The sequence below is a fragment of the Myotis nattereri genome (genome assembly GCF_964212035.1).
Source record: "Myotis nattereri genome assembly, chromosome: 3".
Classification (NCBI taxonomy): domain Eukaryota; kingdom Metazoa; phylum Chordata; class Mammalia; order Chiroptera; family Vespertilionidae; genus Myotis; species Myotis nattereri.
The window spans coordinates 54,656,932-54,682,898 of record NC_138077.1 but is presented as its reverse complement, the minus strand read 5'-3'; the positions used below and the strand labels follow the sequence as shown (position 1 = coordinate 54,682,898).

Genomic DNA, 25,967 nt, shown 5'->3' with positions numbered 1-25,967 from the left:
CCTGACTGGGAACTGAACCAGGGACCTCTTGGTTCATGGGTCCATGCTCAACCACAGAGCAACACCAGCTGGGCTCTTCTGCCCATTTTAAAATGTAACATCAATGATCTTTTTAAAAAATCTTTACTGTTGAGAGTATTATAGATGTCCTCTTTTCCATCCATTGCCCCCCCTCCACCTGGTTCCGGCCTCGCCCCAGGCCTTCACTACCCTATTGTCTGTGTCCACAGGTAATTCATATCTACTTATATAAAAACCCTGGGTGGTGTTCATCACGACCACCAGAACTGCAACCAAGCAGAAGGAAGTCAGTCCTGCAGGGGTTGTCTTGGCAACGGCTGCACCCTCCCCCGAGCTGGAGCTGTTTCCTATAAGGGCGGGGTTTGAGGCAGGAACCCGCCCTGGAACCGTGGAGGCATCCTATCTAATAAAAGAGAAACATGGTAATTGGCGTACGACCGCTATCCTTCCCATTGGCTAATCAGCGAGATATGCAAATTAACTGCCAGCCAAGATGGCAGCCGGCAGCCAGGCAGCTTGAAACTAACATGAGGCTTGCTTGCTTCAGTGACAGAGGAAACCAACGTTCCCCGCCTGCCTTGCTGGCCTCTGAGCCTGCAGACTGAAACATTGTAACAAATATAGAAGCTAAACAAAACCCCAGAAACCTGCTTTCAGCAAGCAGGGATCTCAGAGCTGGAGTTACACATTGTTTCGATTATAGAACCTAAACAAACCAGATACCTTCTTTCAGCAGCAGAGGCCTCAGAGCTGGAGCCAGAGCTAAAGCCGGCCCAGAATAAAAAAAAAAAAATAAGAAAAAAAGGAGTAGTTGGGAGCTTCAATCACCCATCAGCCTGAAAAGAGCCCTCATCCCCTCACCCAGACTGGCCAGGCACCCCAGTGGGGACACCCACCCTGATCCAGGACACCCTTCAGGGCAAACCAGACAGCCCCCATCCATGCACCAGGCCTCTATTCTATACAGTAAAAGGATAACATGCCTCCCAGCACCGGGATCAGCGGAGCCGCGAGGCCTCCCGGCACCGGGATCAGCGTGACAGGGGGCAGCGCCCAAACCCCCTGATCACCCTGCGGCTCTGTGTGTGAGAGGGTGAGGCGCCGCAACCCCCCCACCCCACGGGCCCTGCTCTGTGTGTGACGGGGTGGAGTCATAACCTCCCCATCGGCCCTGCCCTGAGTGTGAGAGTGGCAGCGCCCCAACCCCCTGATTGGCCCTGCTCTGTGCCTGATAGGGGGGAGCTCCCCAAACCCCTGATCGCCCTGTGGCTCTGTGTGTGACAGGGTGCGGCACCCCAACCCCCCCCACCCCACGGGCCCTGCTCTGTGTGTGATGGGGTGCGGCGCCCCAACCCCCCCACCCCCACGGGCCCTGCTCTGTGTGTGACAGGGTAGAGCCATAACCGCCCCATCGGCCCTGCCCTGAGTGTGACAGTGGCGGCGCCCCAACCCCCTGATCGGCCCTGCTCCGTGTGTGACAGGGGGTGGTGCCCCAACTCCCCTATCAGCCCTACTCTGAGTGACAGGGGGGAGCTCCCCAACCCCCTGATCGACCCTGCTCTGTGCATGACAGGGGGGAGCTCCCAACCCCCTGATTGGCCCTGCTCTGTGCATGATAGGGGGTGGTGCCGCAACCTCGCCATCGACCCTGCCTTGAGTGTGACAGGGGGCGGTGCCCCAACCCCCCAATCGGCCCTACCCTGAGCCCGACCAGGGGCTGCACCTAGGGATTAGGCCTGCCTTCTGCCACCTGGGAGCAGGCCTAAGCCAGCAGGTCGCACAAATTTTTGTGCACTGGGCCTCTAGTATCTTTATAAAGTGTACCCTGCCAGCACACCCAAGGGTGAATCTGAGTGTGGGCGGCTGAAAGGCTTAGAAAAGACAGACAAGAAAACGAAAGCCGGGTCTCGGTGGGACGCTGCTTCTCTGAGAGACAGGGACCACGCCCACAGCCATGCCTTTATTTTATAGTAGATGCTATGAGGCAAAGTAAGGGCATGACCAAGATGTTTACAACATTCTTCTGGGTTTCGATCCTACTCAACTACATGCACCTGAACTCTATAAAGCCTACATCACTCAGACACATGGGGCCACGTGTTCGGACCATAGGTTCAAGCTTACAACTACAGCTGTTGGCTATAACTGTGCTGGGAGGACCCTGCCCTCAAAGCTGGGACTTGCATGTGGCAATGAGAGAACTGTACCCTCTCATCAGTCCAAGGCCTGAACCTGTCCAAAACACTGCAGCAGCTCCCCACAATAAAGTTTTAATTCTTTTCTTTGTTACTAATGTTGTGGCCCCACCCAATAACAAAGAAACAATTTCCAGAGGGTGAGGCCCAGGAATCAGGATTTTAAAAAGATTCCCAGGTGATTCTAATGTGCAGCCAAGGTTGAGAACCACTGCTATAGATATTAAAAATATATCTAAACGTGCAATTCTTTGTCCAAAAAATGAGCATGTTAAAAAATTAAATGAAGAAAATTTGGATATACTCGATGGAGATTTTCAAACATATTTGAGTGATGATTCCATTGATTCCACAGATGATGCTGAAAAGGAAAATTTTCCCATCGAATTTCTTAATAGTATTACTCCTTTGGGAATGCCATGTCATAAATTAAAATTGAAAGTGGGTGCAATCATCATGCTATTGAAAAATCTCAATAGTAAATGGAGTCTTTGTAATGGTACCAGATTTATTATCAAAAGATTACGACCTAACATTATCGAAGCTGAAGTATTAACGGGATCTGCAGAGAGAGAGGCTGTTCTGATTTCAAGAATTAATTTGTCCCCATCTGACACTGGCCTCCCATTTAAATTGATTCGACGACGGTTTCCCGTGATGCCAGCATTTGTGATGACTATTAATAAATCACAAGGACAAACCCTAGACAAAGTAGGCATATTCCTACCTGAACCTGTTTTTGCACATGGTCAGTTGTATGTTGCTTTCTTGCCTGTTTGAAGAGCATGTGATGTTACAGTTAAAGTTCTAAGTACTTCATCACAAGGGAAATTAGTCAAGCACTCTGAAAGTGTTTTCACTCTTAATGTGGTGTACAGGGAGATATTAGAATAAGTTTAATCATTTTATCAGTCATTGTTTGCATCACTGTTGTTTTTATATCATGTTTTTGTTGTTTTTCTCTTTTTAAAACATATTTTATTGATTTTTTATGGAGAGGAAGGGAGAAGAATAGAGTTAGAAACATCGATGAGAGAGGAACATCCATCAGCCGCCTCCTGCACACCCCCCACCGGGGATGTGCCCACAACCAAGGTACATGCCCTTGACCAGAATCGAACCCAGGACCCTTCAGTCTGCAGACTGACGCTCTATCCACTGAGCCAAACAGGTCAGGGCGATTTTTGTTGTTTTCATATCATATTTTTGTCATTTATATATCATGCCTCTGTTGTTGTTGTATCCTTTTGTTACTGTTTATTTATTAATAAATTTATATATTATTTTCACATACATTTTACTAATTTCCTTTCATCTCTCACATTTCTAATATAAAGGGCAAATAGCATTATTGAAACATCTCTGCTAATTAATTCCCTTTTTAAAAAAAACATTTTATTGATTTTTTACAGAGAGGAAGGGAGAGGGATAGAGTTAGAAACATTAATGAGAGAGAAACATCGATCAGCTGCCTCCTGCACACTCCCCACTGGGGATGTGCCCGCAACCAAGGTACATGCCCTTAACCGGAATCGAACCTGGGACCCTTGAGTCCGCAGGCCGATGCTCTATCCACTGAGCCAAACCGGTTAGGGCGATTAATTCCCTTTTAATGTGCATGAATTTCGTGCACCGGGCTACTAGTCTATATATATAAAAGCCTAAGTGGCCGAAGAATCGGTTGACTGGTTGCTATGACACACGCTGACCACTAGGGGGCAGACACTCATCACAGGAGCTTCCCCCTGGTGGTCAGTGCGCTCCCACAGAGGGAGTGCTGTTCAGCTGACCAACGGGTACCAGGGGCAGGGTTCATGGCTGGCGAGCACCACTGTGGCAGTGTGAGCCTCTCCCGATCAGAACTAACTGGGTGCGCCGAAACCGGTTTGGCTCAGTGGATAGAGCATCGGCCTGCGGACTGAAAGGTCCCAGGTTCGATTCCGGTCAAGGGCATGTACCTGGATTGCAGGCATATCCCCAGTAGGAGATGTGCAGGAGGCAGCTGATCGATGTTTCTCTCTCATCGATGTTTCTAACTCTCTATCTCTCTCCCTTCCTCTCTGTAAAAAATCAATAAAATATATATATATAAAAAAAAAAAAAGAACTAACTGGGTGCAAGCCTACAACAGGTGCAGTGGGGCCGGGATGAGTGGGAGCAGCAGGCAGAAAAGGCAGGTGGTACTGGACTGCCAGTTTTAGCCTGATCCCCGCAGGCCACACTGAGGGACCCCCCCCTGGTGCGCAAATCCGTGCACCGGGACTCTAGTATGTATATAAATTCTTTGGTTAATCTCTTCCTGCCACCCCTCCACCAACCCCCTTCCCTCTGAGATTCATCAATCTGTACCATGGTTCCATGCCGCTGGTTCTATTTTAGTCATCAGTTTATTTTGTTCATTAGATTCCTTGTTTATTTTGATTTTTAGATTCAATTGTTGATAGATATGTATTTATTGCCATTTTATTGTTCATATTTTGATCTTTTTCCTCCTCCTCCTTCTTCTTAAAGAATACCCTTCAAGGTGGTGAAGGCCTGGGATGGGTGGGTGGGGCAGGCTGGAAGGGGTCAACTGGGGAAAAGAGAGGATATATGTAATACTTTCAACAAAGATTAAAAAAAAAAAAGAAGACAACCCTTCAACATTTCATGTAATGCTGGTTTGGTCTTGATGAACTCCTTTAGCTTGTTCTTGTCTGTGAAGCTCTTCTATTTTTTTGAATGGGAAATGTGTACTTTTTTAATTTTTATTTTTACTGTTGAAAATATTACAAATGTCCCCTTTGTGGATTTTTTTGTCCCACTGACCCCTTCCTCCCCATACCCTCCCCTCCCAGGCTTTCACCACACTATTGGCTGTGTCCATGGGCTATGCACATATGCATATACCTGTAAGTTTCCCAGTAAATCTCTCTCCCTTCCTTACCCGTCTCCCCTCTGAAATTTGTCAGTTTGTTCCATGCTTCTATATCTCTGCATCTAATTTGCTCCTCAGTTTATTTTGTTCATTAGATTCCACATGAGTGAGATCATGTGATACTTATCATTCTCTGACTGGCTTATTTCACTAGGCATAATACTCTCCAGGTCCATCCATGCTGTTGCAAATAAGATTTCCTTTTTTTTTTTTTTTTTTTTACCACCATGTAGTATTACATTGTGTAAATGTACCACAGCTTTTTTTACCCACTCATCTGCTGATGGGCATTTGGACAGTTCCCAGATCTTAGTTATTGTAAACTGTGCTGCTATGAACATAGGGGTGCATATATTCTGACTGGTGTTTCAGGTTTCTTAGGATATACTGGTATTCCTAGAAGTGGGATCACTTGGTCAAACAGTAGTTCCATTTTTAATTTTTTGAGGATACTCCATACTGTTTTCCACAGTGGCTGCACCAGTCTTCATTCCCACCAGCAGTATACTAGGGTTCCCTTTTCTCCACATCCTTGCCAACATTTGTCATTTGTTGATGATAGCCATTCTGACAATGTGAGGTGATACTTCATTGTCATTTTAATTTGCCTCTCTCCAATGATTAGTGACTTTGAGCATTTTTTCCTATGTCGCTTGGCCTTCTTTCTGTATGTCTACTTTGGAGAAGTGTCTGCTTAGGTCCTTCACCCATTTTTAATTGGATTGTTTGTCTTCCTTTTGTTAAGTTGTATGAGTTCCTTATATATTTTGGAAATTAATCCCGTATTGGATATATCACTGGCAAATACGTTCTCCCATTCAGTGGGTTCTTTTCATTTTGTTGGTTTCTTTTGCTGTACAGAAATTTTTTATTTTGATGTAGTCCCATTTGTTTATATTCTCTTTTGTTGGCCTAGATGTATCTGTAAACATTTTGCTATGAGAGATGTCTGAGACTTTGCTGCCTATGGTTTCTTGCTCTCTCTGCTCCTTCTGGCACCCCTATGATGTGAATGTTGGTATGCTTGAGGTTGTCCCAGGGGCTCCTTAACTATCTTCATATTTTTAAGATTCTTTTTTCTTTTTTTAAAAAATATATTTTATTGATTTTTTACAGAGAGGAAGGGAGAGGAATAGAGAGTTAGAAACATCGATGAGAGAGAAACATCGATCAGCTGCCTCCTGCACACTCCCCACCGGGAATGTGCCCGCAACCAAGGTACATGCCCTTGACCGGAATCGAACCCGAGACCCTTCAGTCCGTAGGCCAACGCTCTATCCACTGAGCCAAACTGGTTAGGGCAAGATTCTTTTTTCTTTTTGCTCTTCTGACTGGGTGCTTTTTGCTTCCTCATATTCTAAATCACTGACTGGATTCCTGGCATCCTGTACTCTACTGTTGATTCCCTGTAAGTTATCCTTTATTTCAGTTAGTGTACGCTTAATTTCTGACTGGTCCTTTTCTATGTCTTTGATGTTCTCACTAAGAAAAGTCTCACTAAATCCCTTGAAGCTCTCATTAAGATCCTTAGGCATCCTTATAACCATTGTTTTGAAGTCTGTATCTAGTAATTTGCTTGTTTCCATTTCATTTAGTTCTTTTTCTGGCGATTTCTTCTGTTCTTTCACTTGTGACATGTTTGTCTTCACATTTTGGCTGCTTCCCCGTGTTTGTTTCTATGTTTTAGGTAGAGCTGCTACGTCTCCTGGAATTGGTAGAGTGGCCTTGTATAGTAGATGTTTTGTAGGGCCCAGGGGCTCAGCTTCCCCAGGTACCTGAGTTGGGTACTCTGGGTGTGCCTGTATGTGGGCTGTGTGCACTGTCCTATTGTAGTTGAGCCTTGATTGCTATTGGCATCGCTCAGAGGAATTAACCCCCACACCAACAGGCTGTAAGGACTAGCTGCAAAGAGCTGCTGTGCAAGAGACACCCCTATGGAGCAGGACTTGCTTCAGTGGGTGCTCACTGAGTCTGCCAATTGAGTGTGTCGTTCGTGGATGTGTAGAGTTGTAATATGGCACAGTCTGAAGCTATCCACAGGGTGCACTGGCTCTGCAGCCTCCTGGGAGGTGCAAAGTCAGCCACTGCCTGTGTCCTGCCTGGCGCCACCTGGCAGGAGCTACAGAGCTATCTGCAGATGGCTGCTACTTGTTTTGGGCTTGAAAGTGCCCAGGTGAAGCCCAGCTGTGAAGCAAGACAAGCTGCTGCTAGTGCCAGGCCTGGGCCCTCTTACAGAGAGGCATGGGGCATGCTGATACCAGAAGCTCCTTGTTTGACAGATTTTGGTATGGTCTCGTCTGAGCCAGAATAGGCCATTCAAATAGAAAAGTTACTGCAAACAGCTTGGTTGGGGCTGCAAATTGGGTGAGATGGGGTCTCAGGGAATCACCAGGGTGGGGCAAACAGTGTGGGCCAGGTTGATGGAAATTCAGATATAGCCCCTGCCAATCAGCTCTGTTATGGGAGAAGTCTCAGTATAGGAACAATGACCCCTGCAAGCACCCATCTGGGAGAAAGCCACCCATGAGTTCTTGCCCCAATGCCATACAATCCATTCCTCCCCATATGTCCCTGTATCCCCCAAGCCACTGCCCCAGCACTGGAGCTCAAAGGGAATGAGTCTGAGTAAGTCTGTGCACCAGCTCTTTAAGGGGAATTGCCTGGGACTCCAGCAGCCTCCATGTCACTCAGCCACCATCCCTGCTGATTTTTATAGCCCAAAGTTATGGGGGCTTCTCTTCCCAGCACTGGAACCCTGGGCTGAGGGATCTGGTTTGGAGCTGGGACCCCTTGCTCATCACGTAGACCTCTGCAGGCTAGATATCCCTTCTGATTAAAGAAACACCACATGTGGATGTTAGACCGGCCCGTTCTGTGCCTCTTCCCTTCCTACCAGTCTCACTGTGCTTTCTTCTTTAATTCTCTATTGTAAAACTATTATCAATGATCTTAAAAATATTTTGCTAAGAAAAAGAAGCCAGACATAAAATGTTACATAATGTTTTTAGTTCATTTATATGAAATTCTAGAAAAGGCCAAACTATACTGACAGAAATTTTATTGGTTGCCTAGGGCTGAGAGTAGGGGACAAGGACTGACTATATGAATGGGCATGACAGTGATGGAGATATTATATTTCTTGATTGTGTTGGTAGTTTCATGATTGTATCCATTTACTAAAGCTCACTGAACTACACATTTAACATGGATATTTAAAAATTGTACCTCAGTAGAGCTGCTTTTAAAAATCTGCCAAACCAGGATTGGTTGTTCCACATGTGCACTAACATTTTATGTTGTCAGTCTCAATTTGAGACATTCTAGTGGGTGGGCAGTGGAATATCATTGTGACTTAATTTGCATTCCCATGATGATTAATGATGTTGAATATTTTTTGTGTGTGTGCTTATTGGTCATTTATATATCTTTCTTAGTGACGTGTCTATTCAAGTCTTTTGTCCATTATTTAATTGGGTTGTCTTTTTAACATTAAGTTGCAGGCATTCTTTAGGTAGACTGGATACAAGTCTTTGTCATATTTATATTTTGCAGATATTTTCTCCCAATCTGTGCTTTACCTGTTAATTTTCTTTTTACATTTTTTATTTATTGTATTTAGAGAGACAGAGGGAGAAAGAGACATTTATTTATTGTTCCAATGCACTCATTGATTTTTTAATATATATATTTATTGATTTCAGAGGGGAAGGGAGAGGAGAGATAGAAACATCAATGATGAGAATCATTGATTAGCTTGCCTCCTGCACGGCCCCTACTGGGGATCAAGACAGCAACTGGGCATGTGCCCTTGACTGGAATCAAACCTGGGACTTTTAAGTCCACAGGTTGATGCTCTATCCACTGAGCCAAACCAGCTAGGGCTACTTGTTAATTTTCTTAATATTTTCTTTTCACAATAAATGCTTCTAATTTCATTTATTTATGGTTATTGCTTTCTGTGTCCTCAGAAATCATTGCCTGTTCCAAGTCACAAAGATACGTATCCTCTATTTTCTTCTAAAAGTCTTATAAGTTTAGTTTATACTTGTTTTTAAACATACTTTTAAAAGTTAGCTGAATTAAAACCTAAAACATAACAGCCTATTTAAAAATATGTATATTTTTATTGATTTCACAGAGGAAGGGAGAGGGAGAGAGAGAGAGAGAGACAGAAACATCAATAAGACAGAATCACTGATTGGCTGCCTCCTGCACACCCCACAATGGGATCGAGCCTGCAACCCGGGCATGTGCCCTGACCGGGAATCAAACTGTGACCTCCTGGTTCATAGGTCGACGCTCAGCTACTGAGTCACACCTACCAGGTGCAATAGTCTACTTTTTAATCGTCTATTAGAATTTTATTTAATAACCCTAACTAGGTTGTAAAATAACTTTCAATGGTACAAATTTAAAATTGTGTTCTGGTATTGAATTTTCTATTCCATGTACTCTTACATTGTTCATGTATATAACTTTTAAAAAGTTATATCATGTTGTCACAACACATTAGAATTCCAGGTACAGGGAAAGAGCAATGAACTTTGATTTCACAGATAAGGTACCAAGTTTACTACTTACCAACTGTCAGCTCAAAGAAGTCACTTAATATTTGTACAATAAAGTTACCAAATTTAATCATATGACTTTCATATAGTAAAATGAAATCTTTCTGTCAAGTAAAAACAAAAGCAGCAAAGCCCCTAGTTGCCATCAGCCATTAGTGAACGTAAAAGTTTTTATAACTTGTCAAATTATTTTATTGATAAAGATCTTACTTTATAAGATCTTTATAAGATAGGGCATGTGGTAACATATAGCCCTATCTGTCCAATGTACTAAATACACTGATTCTAAAGATCCAAAAAATAGCCCTGACCAGTTTGGCTCAGTGGATAGAGCATTGGCCTTCAGACTGAAGGGTCCCAGGTTCGATTCCAGTCAGGGGCATGTACCTTGGTTGCGGGCACATCCCCAGTAGGAGGTGTGCAGGAGGCAGCTAATCGAAGTTTCTCTCTCATCGATGTTTCTTTTTTTTTTTTCCTTAATGTATTTTTTTTTTATTGATTTCTTATAGAGAGGAAGGGAGAGGGATAGAGAGTTAAAAACATCGATGAGAGAAACATCGATCAGCTGCCTCCTGCACACTCCCTATTGGGTATGTGCCTGCAACCAAGGTACATGCCCTTGACCGGAATCGAACCTGGGACCCTTGAGTCTCCAGGCCGACGCTCCATCCATTGAGCCAAACCAGATAGGGCTCATCGATGTTTCTGACTCTCTATTCCTCTCCCTTCCCTCTCTGTAAAAAATCAATAAAATATATTTTAAAAATAAAATAAAATAAAGATCCAAAAAATACAGGTACCTTCCTCATTTTTCTACCTTCTTCCACAAAGCTCCTTTAGCCAAAAATTCTTTCAGTATAATTCTAAAATTACTTTTCTACAAGAAAAGCAGCTAATTTCTCCTAAATTTTTATTTTGAAAAAACTCATAATTATCTGAGTTGGGAAGATAATACAATGAACATCATTTGTCCTTCATCTAGCTATCCCAACTATTTAAGTAGAATGTGTTATGTATATCATCTACATGACACATCTGTTCTTGTGCTTTCCCCCCCTTTTTTCTTACGCTTGTTTTAGAGTCCAGATCTTAAAAACAGGTGCTATGTGTGTTTTATCACAGCAAAGTCAAGGCAAGGTGCCTAATTTAAAAAGCTTTCTAATGCTATATAATAAAAGGATAATATGCAAATTGTCCCCTTGACCAGGAGTTGGACCGGAAGTTCAACCTGGAGTTTGACCAGTGGGCAGGACCGGCCAGCCAACGGCCCACAGTCCTACCCCTGGCCAGGCCCTACCTGTGCACGAATTTGTGCACCAGGCCTCTAGTGATATATATACATTTAAAATATTCTCTTCTGCAGCTGCCAAAAGAAATATGTATATTTGAAGATTTACTGAAAAATACTTTTTAATATTATGTAAGTTTTTCAACTAATGATATTCAGAGCTCTAGAGGATACCGTTTATATACTGTAATGTATTTTTTATCAAGTGGCCAATCAAAATAAGCCTAATTTTACTGTGACATTTTTCAGTGGTCAATATAAAATTAATAGAGTCCTGGCCAGGTGGCTCATCCCATACACCAAAAGGTTGCAGGTTCAGTACCCGGTCAAGGTATGTAATGGAGGCAACTGATCTATGTTTCCCTCTCACATTGATGTTTCTCTCTCTCTCTCTCTCTCTCTCTCTCTCTCTCTCTCTCTCTCAAATTAATAACCATATCCTCTGGTGATGATTTAAAAAACAAAAAGAAGTCCAGCTGGTGTGGCTCATGGCTGAATATCCACCCATGGACCAGGAGGTCACGGTTCGATTCCCGATCAGGGCACATGCTTGGGTCGCAGGCTCCATCCCCAGTGGAGGGCGTGCAGGAGGCAGCTGATCAGTGATTCTCTCTCATCATTGATGTTTCTAGCTCTTTCTCCCTCTCTCTTCCTCTCTGAAATCAATACAAAAATATTAAAAAACCAAAAAGAAAATTAATATTTGCATTCAGTTATTTTATTATTTTATTCAGTTACCCCTAGCTTCTATACATGTTCGCTCTGGCTCAGAGATTAAACTGATAAAATTAAAGTGAGACATACCAGTTTATCAGTTTTCCAGGCTTGGTCAGTATTTTCCTGGTTTTAGCCCTAAAAGTTTTATATCCCAGAAATCCCCTTAGTCACACACAAAGCAGGACAGATAGTTATCCTATACTTAATTTTGGCCTTCAGGGGACCAGACAGAGTTCTGCCAGGCTCCAGCTATGCCCTGTCACAAAGTCCAGTCTCCCTAATAAACTACCTAGATTCAAACGCATAAGTGACCTCTGTAGCAGGAAGATGAACTATGAAATCAGTATAATTCAGTGAAGAGTTTCAAACATAGTTTAACAGATCCGGCCCAACAGCTTGGCACCATAATTTACCAGCTGTATGACTTTAACTTTTCTCAACTTCTGTTTTCTCATAAGTTTCAAACAGAAAAAGGTTAACAACAACATCTACCTCAGAGAGCTGCTATAAAGACTAAGCCAATATAAGTTAGAGCCTTACACAAAGCCTGGCTGCCACAAAGCATTCAATAAAAGTTACCAATCTGTGAGGAATGCACCCTTAGGAAAGAACATTTCCTGTTATAACAAGTCACTAAATCTGCTTCATCTGAGTTTAGTTCATCACATATTTACTGAATGCTAGGCAATGTTCTAAGTGCTAAGAATACAAATATGATGGTCATTGCTTTCACAAGCTCAGGCTTGTTGTAGAGAATTCCACTGCTGGGGTTATCGATGCAGGGCTTTTCTTACCAGCCGCTTAATCTTTAGGTTTGTTTCACTGCCATCATCATAAAGAAATATGTCAGCTTAAAATCACCTCAGCAAAAAAGCATAGGTCACTTTAGGTCACTACTGAAAAGTATGTGTGCCACTGTATAAAATGAAAGCGTTTTCACAATAGTGCCATTGCTAAAGGAGTTGGAAGCACTTCCCTCTGGAAATGAGTAAAACATTTGTGGCCTTCATAAAATGATTTAAAGAAAATTGTCTGTTGCTTTTATGTTACATAAAAGTAGTTAGAAAGTTGCATCTAAGGACTAATAGTATCACAGCATCTAATTTGTATCAAATACCTGAAGAGCTACAGGATTAATAACAATTCTCTTTAGCAAGACAGGATTCTTTTAGAACTAAACTCTTTCTAGATCACAGTAGATAGCTAGTAACTACAATGCCTAATATTTGTATAAGGCTTTATGGTCAGTATAACACTTTCACACACAGGTCATTTGATCCTCAGGACTACTGTTAGAGTATAAAGAGGGTAAAGATCATATTAAAGAAACGGGGGTTCAAAGGGGTTAAGTGAACTGCCCAACAGTACAGGGATTCACAGCTAGAACAAAAACATTCTGACTCTATGACGGCATTTTGAATAAATTACAATGCAATTTCACTAATCTGTACCCCAGTGGGAAAGATATGAAGGTATAGTATCTAATTCACTGGTGCATGAGGAGTTCAAGGAAATATTTTATGTGTATGTAAATATATAAATTATCTATCTATATATACAAAAGCCTAAGCAACGGAACAACCAGAACGACAGGAACGACTGGTAGCTATGACGCACACTGACCACCAGGGGGCAGACGCTCAATGCAGGAGCTGCCCCCTGGTGGTCAGTGCACCCCCACAGCCAACTTCCCCTGGTCAGCCAACCTCCTGCAGTCCTTCCCTCCCAGGTGGCCAACCTCCCATGGTTCCTCCCCCAAGCCAGTAGGCCCTGATCACCCAATTGGGGCCAGGCCCCGGGGCTGGACAGGGAACTGGGGGTGGGTGGCAGTGGTCACCGCCCCTTTCCCAGGGGGGCCGGCAGCCAACGTCCCATGTCTTGTCCCTCCCCCATGGTGGCGGCAAGGCGTCAAAGGAAGGAGGAGGTGGGGAGGCGGGGAACCACGTGGTAGCGGGGTTCCGGCGTCAGCGCCTGGTCTGGCGACCATAGCCTCCTCTCCGGGCCCTAGACTGGGATGGGGAACCGGGGGTGGGTGGCGGAGGATGCAGCCCCTTTCCCACGGGGGCCAAGGGCCAGCTCCTTTCTTGAGCTGGTGGCCAACCTTCCACACCCTGTCCCTCCCCATGGCTGGCAAGCCCCAATCAGCCTGGCCCTGATCAGCCCTAATCGCTGGCCAGGCCTAGAGACCCCACTGGTGCACAAATTTTGTGCACTGGGCCCCAATATACATATATGTATATTTTAAAATTTCTAGCACATTGTGAAACCATTACAAATAAAGTATCATAACTCCTTTGGAGAGACATGGCATATTTTTGCTATTTAGACTTTGCATTTAGGAAAGGTTTCTCCATTTATCTAAGCTTTCTTTTATCTCTTGGAAACACACAAGTCTCTTGTTAGTTTATTATTGTTTTTTATGTATGTTTTAAAGTAATCTGATGATGATTGCTATAGTAAAAAAAAATTGGGCTAAGACAAAGGACAGAATCACAGGGTCTACAATTAGCACTGCAGCCCCTAGCTAAAGCTCATTATTCATATAGGTGACTATATTTCCTCCGTAGTGTCTTTAGGCTACCCTCACATGTAGCTACCAGGACGCACTATTAATTGTCTTACACTCAAATCTCAAAGGTAGAGTAGCAGTTTAATGTTCCTATTCTGTTATTTCACAGGGGGAAAAACTTTCACTTAGCAAGAATTACTAACTCCAGGGGAGAAAAATCAATTGGTATATATAAAATAAAAGCTACTTTTATTTTTTGAACATCTTTTCTTTAATTGATTTTTTAGATCCCAAAGTGACATCAATAGTTATCAAATCCAATCTCTTCACTCCCTATAGGAAAAATGAAGCACAGAAAGTTTGAGAGATTTGCCTAAATCACAGAGCTAGTGAAGAGAAGAGCTAGGTTAATATTCAAATCACTTGGACCAGTGGTTTTCAATTACAGACCCCTCCCCACCCCCCTGAGGGGATATTTGGAAATGTCTGGAGATATTTTTGTTTGTCATACTGGGAGAGTACAATAGAAGCCAGGGATGCTGCTAAATATCTTCCAATGTATAGGACAGCTCCTCACAACAAAGAATTAACTGGTCCAAAAATAACAATGTTGAGGTTGAGAAACCCTGATTAGAGCTACGCTTTGCCATTATCTAACTAATCAACATTTTACTTAATATTAAGTATTCTGAGAAAAACAGTGTCAAAATAGGTCATTTCCTTATAGTCAAACATTCAGGCAGATTTAAGGGTCTAGTATATTTTATTTCTTGTGAGATAGAATATGATAATTTAAAAAAAAGAAAAAAAAAAAGGACATACTCACCAGGAGCCAAAACCCAAGGGTCTCCTATCATAATCTGGCAGATCTGGAGCAATCTTACAAGCTTGTATGTTCAGGTACTTAAATATGTGAATTTTGCCTTTTATGCATATCTAAATAAAGTAACACATACATGGAATCAAATTGTTACTCATCTGAAATGTGTCCCTTTTTTAATCACAATCAGCTTTTTACTCAATGTATATTGGAAACAGGAGGCATTTCTATTAAGTACAAATACTAAAAATCTAACACTAATTTTAACAAATTATATTATTTGTTATTTTAGGTATTTAAATGATATAAATATAGGTTCTATTTTCTAGATACTAATAAGTCTCAGTAACATATAAAATAATTTATGATTAAAAACAGAATATCAAGTAAATTTATTATTAGTTAGGCATAGTCAGGAATTTAAAGCATTGCTCCCACATGAATTATATTAGCAACTTTTGCTTTTAGGAATCCAACAATCATGTACTATTATGTTCTCCATTGTACATTCTGTCAGAAAGAAAAGCAGGAAATGTTTAAATATTAAAGCTATATATATGTCTGTTGCTACCTGTTGGCTTCTGTCCCAGAAGTCAAAACACAAATTCTTTAGGATTATGAGACCCTTCTATGGTTACGATGTTTACTCATAGGGAAGTTTTATAGCTGCTATACAGAGGCTTGTACCATTAGTTGACTGAAGAGTAAAAAAGCTACAGGTTGGTAAATATTTTTTAGATTGTACAATGTTTAGTATATGTAACACTACCCATAATTACTTTCTATAAAATAATTTCATTTCAGTCATTGCTAAGCAAATGACCAAACTAAATAAATAAAGGAACTTCAGATTTTAGAAAATAGGAAGGTACAAAAACACTGGTAAGAAGAGATGTGCTGATAGTCATTAGTTCTGAAAGCTAAGCATTTTTATTTGTCTCTAGATTCAAATTTTACCAGAAAAAAATTAACTCAAATTTCATTAGAAAAAACTTTACAGAAGAATCCCACAAGTTTTTTAAAAAGTCAATTTAATGAAAGGAAAAAACACTTCTGGACACTGTACCTATCTTCCACACTATTTAGTCAAGGCTTCTAACGAATACATAAGTGTGTGCATTTATTTTAAAAGAACTTAATTTCCAACAGAAAGACAAATGCATAAAGTTTCATTCTTTGTCGAAAAAGTTCATAACATACTTCAAATAAACGATGATTTACCTGTGCAGGAGGAGACTGTAATGGATTGTTATCTAGGGCAATCATCTGTAGGTGCTTGAGGTTCCGATAACAAACAGGGATTGTTGTAATTTTATTGCAGGAGAAGTCTAACCGTATCAAAGGCAATTCTGCCAGCTCTGCAAAGAGATAAAATGGAAACGAACAATTAATGATATTTCAAAACAAGACAATTTTGACAGGAGCTTCTAGTGAAATATAGTGGATTTAATATAAGTATTTACTTCCATTCTTTCTTAGTGATTAAGTGATATAGCAAAGTGGTATAAAATGAAATCTAGATGCTACAGACAGGAATACTAATGAAAGCAAGCTGTTTGACTCCTCACAGAACTACAGAAAGTTGAAGGCCTGATACCAGAGAAAGATGGGGATAACAAAGGGATCAGATGATAGTCTGTATAAAGAACAAGTTAGAGATGCACAGGTTTCCATACTGTAGGAACAGAACCAAGATCCATTAAAAAAAGCCCGTGACCTGACTACCAGGAGCTACAAGGTATCTCACTTTTCACTCCTGGTAAAAACGCTTCAAGATACTTTATTAACTTCCTTAAAACTAGGAAGCTTATTGTGACTATATAATCATCTAAAAGATATTACTGTTCAATTAAGGTATATAGGACAAAGGAACTTTTCTGAAAAGTGAAAAAACAAACATGGGAAGGTTTCAAATTGGGTGAAAGAAATCAACATGAAAATGCATATATGATTCCATTTATCTGACATTTTAGAAAAGACAAACTATGGAGAACAAAATAGGAGGTGAGGGGTGAGTGTAATTAAAAAAAGGAGCTTTTTTTGAAGTGATGGGATATTTAGGTATCTTGACTATGGTGGTGGTTGCATAAAAGATAAGTTAAAATTCATGCAACTGTACTATACCCCCCTAAGAAGTCAATTTTACTATATGATAATAATAAAAAAAAAGTATTTTAAAAAGAGGTGTAAAACAATTTTCCAGAACTAAAGATGTGAATCTCTGGTTTGGAAAGAGGCCCACAAAGTAAAAAAACTCATACTATGGCACATCATCATATAACTTTCAGAGCATATGAAAAAAGGGAAGATCTTAAAATCTCCCCGAGAGAAAAACAATGTGTCACAAATAATGGACTGGAATTAGGAATAGCATCAAATTTTCAACCATTAATTTTTAATACTGAAAGCTAAAAGTGAAAAAGACCTGAAAATCCTGAGAGGAAATAATTTTCAATCTAGAATCTATAACCAAATTATTAATGAAAGGTAAGTATAGGATAAAGATGTATTTTTCCAAGTGAAGTATCAAAAAATGTTTTCCTAAAATAAATAAATAAATATAAAAATAAAATAAATAAGAAATCAATTTAAAAAATGTTTTCCTGCCCTGGCCAGCGCTGCTTAATGACTAGAGTGTTGGCCTGTGCACCTAATTGCAGGTTCAATCCCTGGGCACGTGGAAGGCAACCAGTCAATGTATCTCTCTCACATTGATGTTTCTCTTTCTCTCTCTCTCTGCCCCTCCTCCCTGCCTTGCACTTTCTCTAAAATCAATGGAAAAAAATAGTCTCATTCCTCAATGAGGATTAAAGAAAAAAAATAAGTTTTCCTATAACACATTCTCATGAAACTACTAGAAGATGCCCTCCAGCAAAATGAGGGAGTAAGGTAAGAAAGAGGAATTATTTGTCAATCATACCTTAATAAAGCTGAAATTTTTAAAAAAGTAATAAAGAGAAAGACATGGAATTCAGGAATAAGAGTATTCAATACAGAACCAAGAAAGCTGGGCAGCAATAACAGAACAACCAGTCCACACTGGAAGAGAAGGAGTAAAGGCTCAATAGGGAGATAAGCAGGGAATAAAAATATGATAGGTAATCTCATTGGTTTGACTAATAAGGATGCTGGAAAAAGAGGGAGGAATTAACCAGTTACCTAAATAAGCAAACAAATGAAACAAAACAGAGAAATTACTAACTCTAGAAAAAAAAAACACAATAAAAATAAGATATACAAGGAAGAAAATGAAATCAGAGTACATTGTTTTAACTGGCAGGGAACAATATTTGTATCATTATAATAATGTACACAATGAATAACAATTTAATCGAAAGTTATGATAAAAATCACACTGTGAAAATACAAAGAGGGAAGTAAAGATATAATGGTAATAATGTAAGAAAGTTAAATCCTCATCTACCATTACAGAAAACTAATGTGTCAAAGTTGATAAATCCAGCAATAACTGTAAAAGCACATAATTAGAAATATGTCAACAAATACCAGTAAAAAGTGTCAAAGGAATTGAAGGTAGGTACTTCTGGCCCTTTAAATTGGGGAAGGGGATAGTTGAGGCAGGGTAAATGCTATTATTTATTTTAAGCTTTTCGATATTATTTGTATACTAGGGTCCCAGGGCACGAAGATTTGTGCACAGGGGGTGGGTCCCTCAGCCCGACCTGCACCCTCTCCAATCTGGGAGCCCTCAGGGGAGCCCTCTCCAATCTGGGAGTTTCTGTCTGTCTTTGCAATCATATGAGCGAATTGTCTGAGACCCCAACCCAGTTTGGTTTGGTGCTCACAGAGTAATAGAGGTCTTTTTTTTCTTTGCTCCATTGGTGGAGATTTCCTAGAAGTTGCAGGATATCTTCCTTTTAATTTTTCCTCAACACTCTGACTTATGTTTCTCACCTTTGCTTTCCCTCCATCCCCCACCCACAACAATAACTTGCTCCAGGCTCACTTTGCTCGCAGCGGTTCTCACCTGTGGGTCGTGACCATCGGAAAACACATATAGCATCCTATCTAATAACAGCCAAACTTGGTAATTGACCTTACCTTTGCTATGCCTCCCATTGGCTAATCAGCGAGATATGCAAATTAACTGCCAACAAAGATGGCGGCTAATTTGCATACTGCAGGCAGGGTGCGACAGCGCGAGCCGCCAGCACCAGCCGCCATCCAGGCCCCCATGGGCGATGCCAGAAGCTGCTTGCCTGCTGCCCGGGACCCAATCCGGTCCCGGGCCACAGGCACGCCGGCCCTGCAGGCCCTAGGAAGCTCCAGAAGCCGCCAGATATGGCAGTAACTCTATCAGTAAGCACTCTGAAAGTCAGTGGCATAAATGCATCAATTAAAAGACAGATTATGGGGGTGAATCAAAAACAAGACCCACTTTAAATATAAAGACACATATAGACCAGAACTTGGCTAGAGATCCTGGCTAGGCTGCTGATCAACTGAACGGTGTCTCCGTGTCCTTCCTTCTTCGCTGACTCCGTCCACACCGTTGGGGACCCCTGGACCTGCTGGGGTTGGACCCCAGCACGGACTGAAAGGTCCCAAGTTCGATTCCGGTCAAGGACATGTACCTTGGTTGCCGGCACATCCCCAGTAGCGGGTGTGCAGGAGGCAGCTGATCGATGTTTCTCTCTCATCGATGTTTCTAACTCTCTATCTCTATCCCTTCCTCTCTGTAAAAAAATCAATAAAATATATTTTAAAAAATAATAAATAAATAAATATAAAGACACATATAGATTAAAAGTAAATGAATTAAGCTGCAGCCTGTTTTGCTCAGTGGGTAGAGCATTAGCCCTTGGACTGAAGGGTCCCAGGTTAGATTCCAGTCAAGGGAATGTACCTCAGTTGCTGGCTTGATCCCCAGTCCCTATCAGAGCATGTCCAGGAGGCAACCAATCAATGTGTCTCTCCCTTTCCCTTCACTCTATCTAAAATTCAATGGAAAAATATCCTTGGGTGAAGATTAACAAAAACGAAGTAAATGGATTAAGTAACAGTAAAGAGATTATAAGAAAAATATATTCCAAATTTTGTTAGTTGTATAATGGTTATGTTTAAATTATTAACACCTAAGAAACTGGGTGAAGGGTACATACAATATGCTGTAGTATTTTATAGTTTTTTTTTACATGTATGAGACTATTACAAATTAAAATATTTAAAAAATTAAAAATTAATGAAATATTAATTGAAATGTATCTGCATTACATGAAAAATCTAATTGCTTCTAGCATAACTTATTAAATTGTGCTAAAATTGCCGAAACCGGTTTGGGTCAGTGGATAGAACGTCGGCCTGCGGACTGAAAGGTCCCAGGTTCGATTCCGGTCAAGGGCATGTACCTGGGTTGCGGGCATATCCCCAGTGGGATATGTGCAGGAGGCAGCTGATCGATGTTTCTCGCTCATCGATGTTTCTAACTCTCTATCTCTCTCCCTTCCTCTCTGTAAAAAATCAATAAAATATATTTTAAAAAAATTGTGCTAAAATTTACAAGGGTACAATTAAAAAATACCTTAATTCTAAATGATATAATAGAAAATACATAATAGTGCAGTTATAAGCACTTATCTGAAAATAAAAATTTAAAGTGTATTTAAAGAAGGGATTAGCCAAAGAAAATATATGCACAACCCATGGACACAGACAACAGTATGGTGATGGCCAGAGAGAAGTGGGGGGCAAGAGCTGGGTAGGGGGGGCAAAAGGGGGGAAATAGAGACATCCTATATAATAATAATGAAAGGCTAATATGCAAATTGACTGAAAAGCAGAATGGCCAGTTGCTATGATGCGACTGGCCACCAGGGGGCAGACGCTCAATGTAGGAGCTGCCCCCTGGTGGTCAGTGCATTTCCACATAGGGAGTGCCACTCAGCCAAAAGCTGGCTCATGGCTGGCCAGCACAGAGGTGGTGGCAGGAGCCTCTCCCACCTCTGTGGCAGCACTAAGAACGTCCAACTAACTTAAGTTTAGGCCCGATCCCTTGGGGGCCTAAGCCTTTAGTCCAAAATCCCCCGAGGGCTCCCTGGCTGCCAGAAGGATGTCTGACTGCAAGCTTAGGCCTGATCCCCTGGGGAGTGGGCCTAAGTCAACAGGTGGACAGCCCCCAAGGGGTCCTGGACTACAAATGGGTGCAGGCTGGGCTGAGGGATAACCCCCCGCCGAGTGCACAAATTTTTGTGCACCAGTCCTCTAGTATCAGATATTTACTTTACGATTCATAACAGTAGCAAAAGTACAGTTATGAAGTAGCAACGAAAATAATTTTATGGTTGGGGGTCACCCCAACATGAGGAACTGTATTAAAGGGTCACAGCATTAGGAAGGTTGAGAACCACTGCGAGTGTCTAGGAAATCCCACAATGCGTCTGCCACCAGAACTATGATTCCCAGCATTCCTGGTGCTTCCCGTGCTCTGGGCTGCCACCACCGGCCAGGGGCTGCCACCACAACTATGATTCCCAGAATTCCTGGTGCTCCCCACACTCTTGGTTTTCATTTCCAGTCCTGGGGCTGCAGAAACACAAAGGACTGGGAACTTCAGCCACCCCCTGGCCGGGCTGACAGGACCGGACACTCCAGTGGCATCCCCGGGACCCAGGCTGCTCAGCGCCTGCGTGGGTAGGCTTGGAGCAGCCAGGGGGGTGGGAACCCTCACAGCCACTTGGCGCCTGCATGCATAGGCCCGGAGTGGCTGGCGGGTGGGAACGCCCTCCGTGTCGCACAGTGGGTGTCCCGCCCTGCCCCTTGGCCGCTCGCTCAGCATGTGCGCTCTGCCCACATGCCTGCCATGGCGATGCGGAGGGCATTCCTGCCCCGCCCCCGGCTGCTTCGTGCCTGTATGCGTAGGCCTGGTGTGGCCAGGGGTCCTTCCAGGACTGCGGCTGTTCTGGGCCTACACATGGGCCTACAGGCTCAGAGCAGCCTGAGTCCCAAGGACGTCTGTCCCCAGGACCCAGGCTGCTTGGTGCCAGCGTGCGCGCAAGCAGCCACCTTGCCCCCGGCCACTTGGCGCCTGTGTATGCAAATTAACCCGCCATCTTTGTTGGGTTAATTTGCATAGTCACTCCTGATTGGCTGGTGGTCATCACAAAGGTACAGTCAATTTGCATCATTCTCTTTTATTAGTGTAGATGACTTCTTGGATATTATTTGCTAAAAATTATAATTAGTTAAAATCAAAATAGCAATATAACAAAGGATACAATATTTTATCTACTGAATTATGTTAGAGACCACCTAATTAACATGAACTTCCACACTAACTTGAAATCAAGTTTTCTGGCTATCTCAGTTTAACTGAATATGGTGAGGTTACAATATAAACTGATTTAAAAAAATTTTTTTGAAACTATTTGTTAAATTCACAATTTTCTTGGTAATATGCATTCAAAATATGACTTAGGAACATATTAGATGATAAAACTATTAAACTGTAGTTGTCATCTGAAACCTCAAATTTTCATTTTCACTAAAACCCACTGTTTCCATTAATTGATTTCACATTAAGGCAGTATTATTACAGACTTATTTAGTAAGCCTTTAAAGATCAACCATAGTAGATGGGTCCTGAGTTGAGGGGTAATCCTAAATAAAAATTTGGGGTTACAAGACCCCGGGTCATGACTTTGGTCAGTTCTGCTGAGGCCTTCATTCACATTCCAGAGGTGATAGAAAGCAGAACTAGAAAAAAATGAAGGCCCTGAAGATACAAGTCTAGTGAGAGGAAAGATAAGCAGGATTTTGGGGTAGTGTGGTTGCAGTAAGTGTATTAAATTGGACTGGCAAGTCACTTTTGGAGATGCTTACTTGGGATCCAAAATGACAAAGCCACACTAGTAAGTTAGAACTAAATTTCATACTGCTGTATAAAATTTAATATCCAGTAAATATACTGGATCAAATGGTGTAAACATTTGGACTACACAGTAAAGCAAAAGCATCATTAGTTAATTCAATACTTACTATACATTAGAAGTCATTTTTGTCAAAGAATCTAGAGAATAATTGTCATACAAATACCTTCTGAATATTCCTTATCTTTTTGATAAGCATTCTGAAATTTTACAGATGAATTTCTGTAAGTCGTTTCAAATTAATCTAGAGGTTAAAGTAAGGGAAAGTGGGTGGGCATACAGATGAGCTGATGACTACTGTAGCTGGGTGATTCATTGTGCTCTCTCACTTATATATGGGAAATTTTCCATAATAAAATTAAAGAAATATCTGATCTAATAAATTAATGATTCTTCTTATTTTCACTTTCTTTTATAGCTTCTTATTTCATGAATTTGTATTTTTAAGATTGCTGCCCTGACCAGTTTGGCTCAGTGGACAGAGCGTCGGCCTGTGGACTGAAGGGTCCCAGGTTCGATTCTGGTCAAGGGCATGTACCTTGGTTGCGGGCACATCCCCAGTAGGGGGCGTGCAGGAGGCAGCTGATCGATGTTTCTCTCTCATCGATGTTTCTGACTCTATCCCTCTCCTTTCCTCTCTGTAAAAAATCAATAAGGTATATTTTAAAAAAAGAATGCTAATTACACTAATTTAATCATTTTTATCATTCAAATACATACACCAGAGCCCTGACTGGTTTGGCTCAGTGGATAGAGCATCAGCCTGCGGACTCAAGGGTCCCGGGTTTGATTCCGGTCAAGGGCATGTACCTTGGTTGCGGGCACATCCCCGGTGGGGAGTGTGCAGGAGGCGGCTGATCGATGTTTCTTTCTCATCGATGTTTCTAACTCTCTATCCCTCTCCCTTCCTCTCAGTAAAAAATCAATAAAATATATTAAAAAAATATATACATACACCAGAGCTTATAGTCAGTCTCCTACTGCAGTCTCCCACTCTATTCATTATTCACTCTTCTATACATCATCTCCAAGTGGTTAATTAGCCTCTATTTGAACATTTCCAATGAAGAATAAAGTTATTAAGTTCAAGTAAAGTCCATTTTTAAGTCAGAGCTAATTACAGGAATGTTTTTCGTTTTACTAAACTATCCCCTATCAAAAATGTTATATGTGCTCCCAAGTAGTTATGCTTACTGAAACTTCCAGTGACCCAACCCTGAGTCATCAATTACATCAGTTGACAGGATTTAAAAATACAATCACTGGCGAACAGTTATTGGAACTTATCACTGAAGAGTCTACTTTTTAAAATTCACAATGGAAGAGATAACATATTAAGTAAACCATTACTTCTCAAACATTGGATGTAACTCCATACATTTTTGTTATGCCCATCAATCTCAGCGATCTTTAAAGTAAAAAGATAAATAATAATAAAACAATTTTTCACAGTTTCTTACCTTCTGGCAAACGCACTAAGTGATTTCTTCTGAGGTTGAGGTCTCTCAAGGCCTCCAAATTACCAATTTGAGAAGGTATTGTTTGAATTTCATTGCAGCTCACGTCCTATTTCAAAAAGATACAAAATAATTATTTTAAAATTCCAAACTTGCCTGCTTTAAACTATCTGTAAAATGAGGTTGGACAAGATACTTGCAGTCCCTCCTGGTTATAAAAAAATTATGATTCTGTGTCCAAGAATAATCCCATAGTTTGTAATGGCATTTAATTATAAAAATGTAGTCTTCTGACTGATTCTATACATTTTACATATATCTACATTAATTTTATGAGAATTAAAATTAAATGATTTAAGAAGCAGGAAAGCCTAGAATATCAGATCAATAAAAATGCAGGTGAAAAGGTAAAAAAGGAAAAAGTATAAATGCATCTATGTAGGGCAATATTTTACTTTATATTGTTCTAATAAAGCTAGGAGAAAAAATGATAAAAGTTATGACAAAATTATTTAAAAGAATATCCTATTTTCTTTTTTTTTATAAATATATTTTTATTGATTTCAGAGAGGAAAGGAAGGGGAAGAGAGAGTTAGAAACATCAATGCTAAAAGAGAATCACTGATTGGTTGCCTTTGCCTCCTGCACGCTCCACACTGGGGATTGAGCCCACAACCCTGGTTGTTGGCCTTGACTGAAATCGAACCTGGGACCCTTCAGTCCACAAGCCGACGCTCTTTCCACTGAGCCAAACCGGTTAGGGCAAATCATTTACTTGTAAGAGTCCTTGGTTTAGGGGAGATAGGATTTACTAGATGGCTCCAAACTGCTACTTAACCATCACAGTTTCCCTATTCCACTTGTCCTGGCTTACTGGCCTGTGTTCTTTCAGATACAGAATTTTTTAACTGGAGATTCTTTGTCCACCAGAGTTGAAGAATGAATCCACAACAGAAGATGGTATAGCAAAGGTGGAGATTTATTGAAGAACAAGTACAGACTCCCACGTGGGGAGGGGAAAGGAGTCCCACAGAACGGACTCCCATGTGGGGAGGGGGAAAGGGTCCCCCTATTTTCAAGCCCTGGAAAGCTAGCTCAGTTGGTTAGAGCATCATCCTGATATGCCAAGGTTGCAGGATCGATCCCTAGTCAGGGCACATACAGAAAGTTTAAGTGGAACAACAAAGCGATCTCTCTCTCTCTCTCTCTCTCTCTCTCTCTCTCTCTCTCTTAAATCAATTTTAAAAATAAAAATTCCACATACACTTTTAAAAATCATATTTTTAAAATACCAGTTCAACTGTTCAAAAATCCTATATAATAGAAGGCTAATATGTAAATTGACCAAACAGCAGACCGACCAATTGCTATGATGTGCACTGACCACCAGGGGGCAGGCGCTCAACACAGGAGCTGCACCCTGGTGGTCAGTGCACTCTCACAGGGGGAGCGTCGCTCATCCAGAAGCTGGGTTTACAGCTGGTGAACGCAGCAGCGGTGGCTGGAGCCTTTCCTGCCTCCAAGGGCTCCCAGACTGCAAGAGGGCGCAGGCCAGGCTGAGGGACACCCCCTCCAACCAGTGCGCGAAT

At 41.5% G+C, this 25,967-nt stretch overlaps 1 protein-coding gene across 4 annotated transcripts in view; it reads right to left on the bottom strand.

The window, feature by feature from the left end:
• The window catches only part of LRCH3 (leucine rich repeats and calponin homology domain containing 3), a gene marked incomplete at its 3' end in the record, with an annotated part of 107,557 nt that overhangs the window by 41,271 nt on the left and 40,319 nt on the right, over positions 1 to 25,967 (bottom strand). For all 4 annotated transcript variants that reach the window (XM_081085378.1, XM_081085379.1, XM_081085376.1 and 1 more), the window contains exons 4-6: positions 24,382 to 24,487; positions 16,257 to 16,393; positions 15,042 to 15,151 (exon numbers count right to left, since the gene is read on the bottom strand). In XM_081085378.1, the coding sequence (XP_080941504.1) occupies positions 15,042 to 15,151; positions 16,257 to 16,393; positions 24,382 to 24,487 (353 nt within the window). The remainder of the gene's footprint in view (positions 1 to 15,041; positions 15,152 to 16,256; positions 16,394 to 24,381; positions 24,488 to 25,967) is intronic.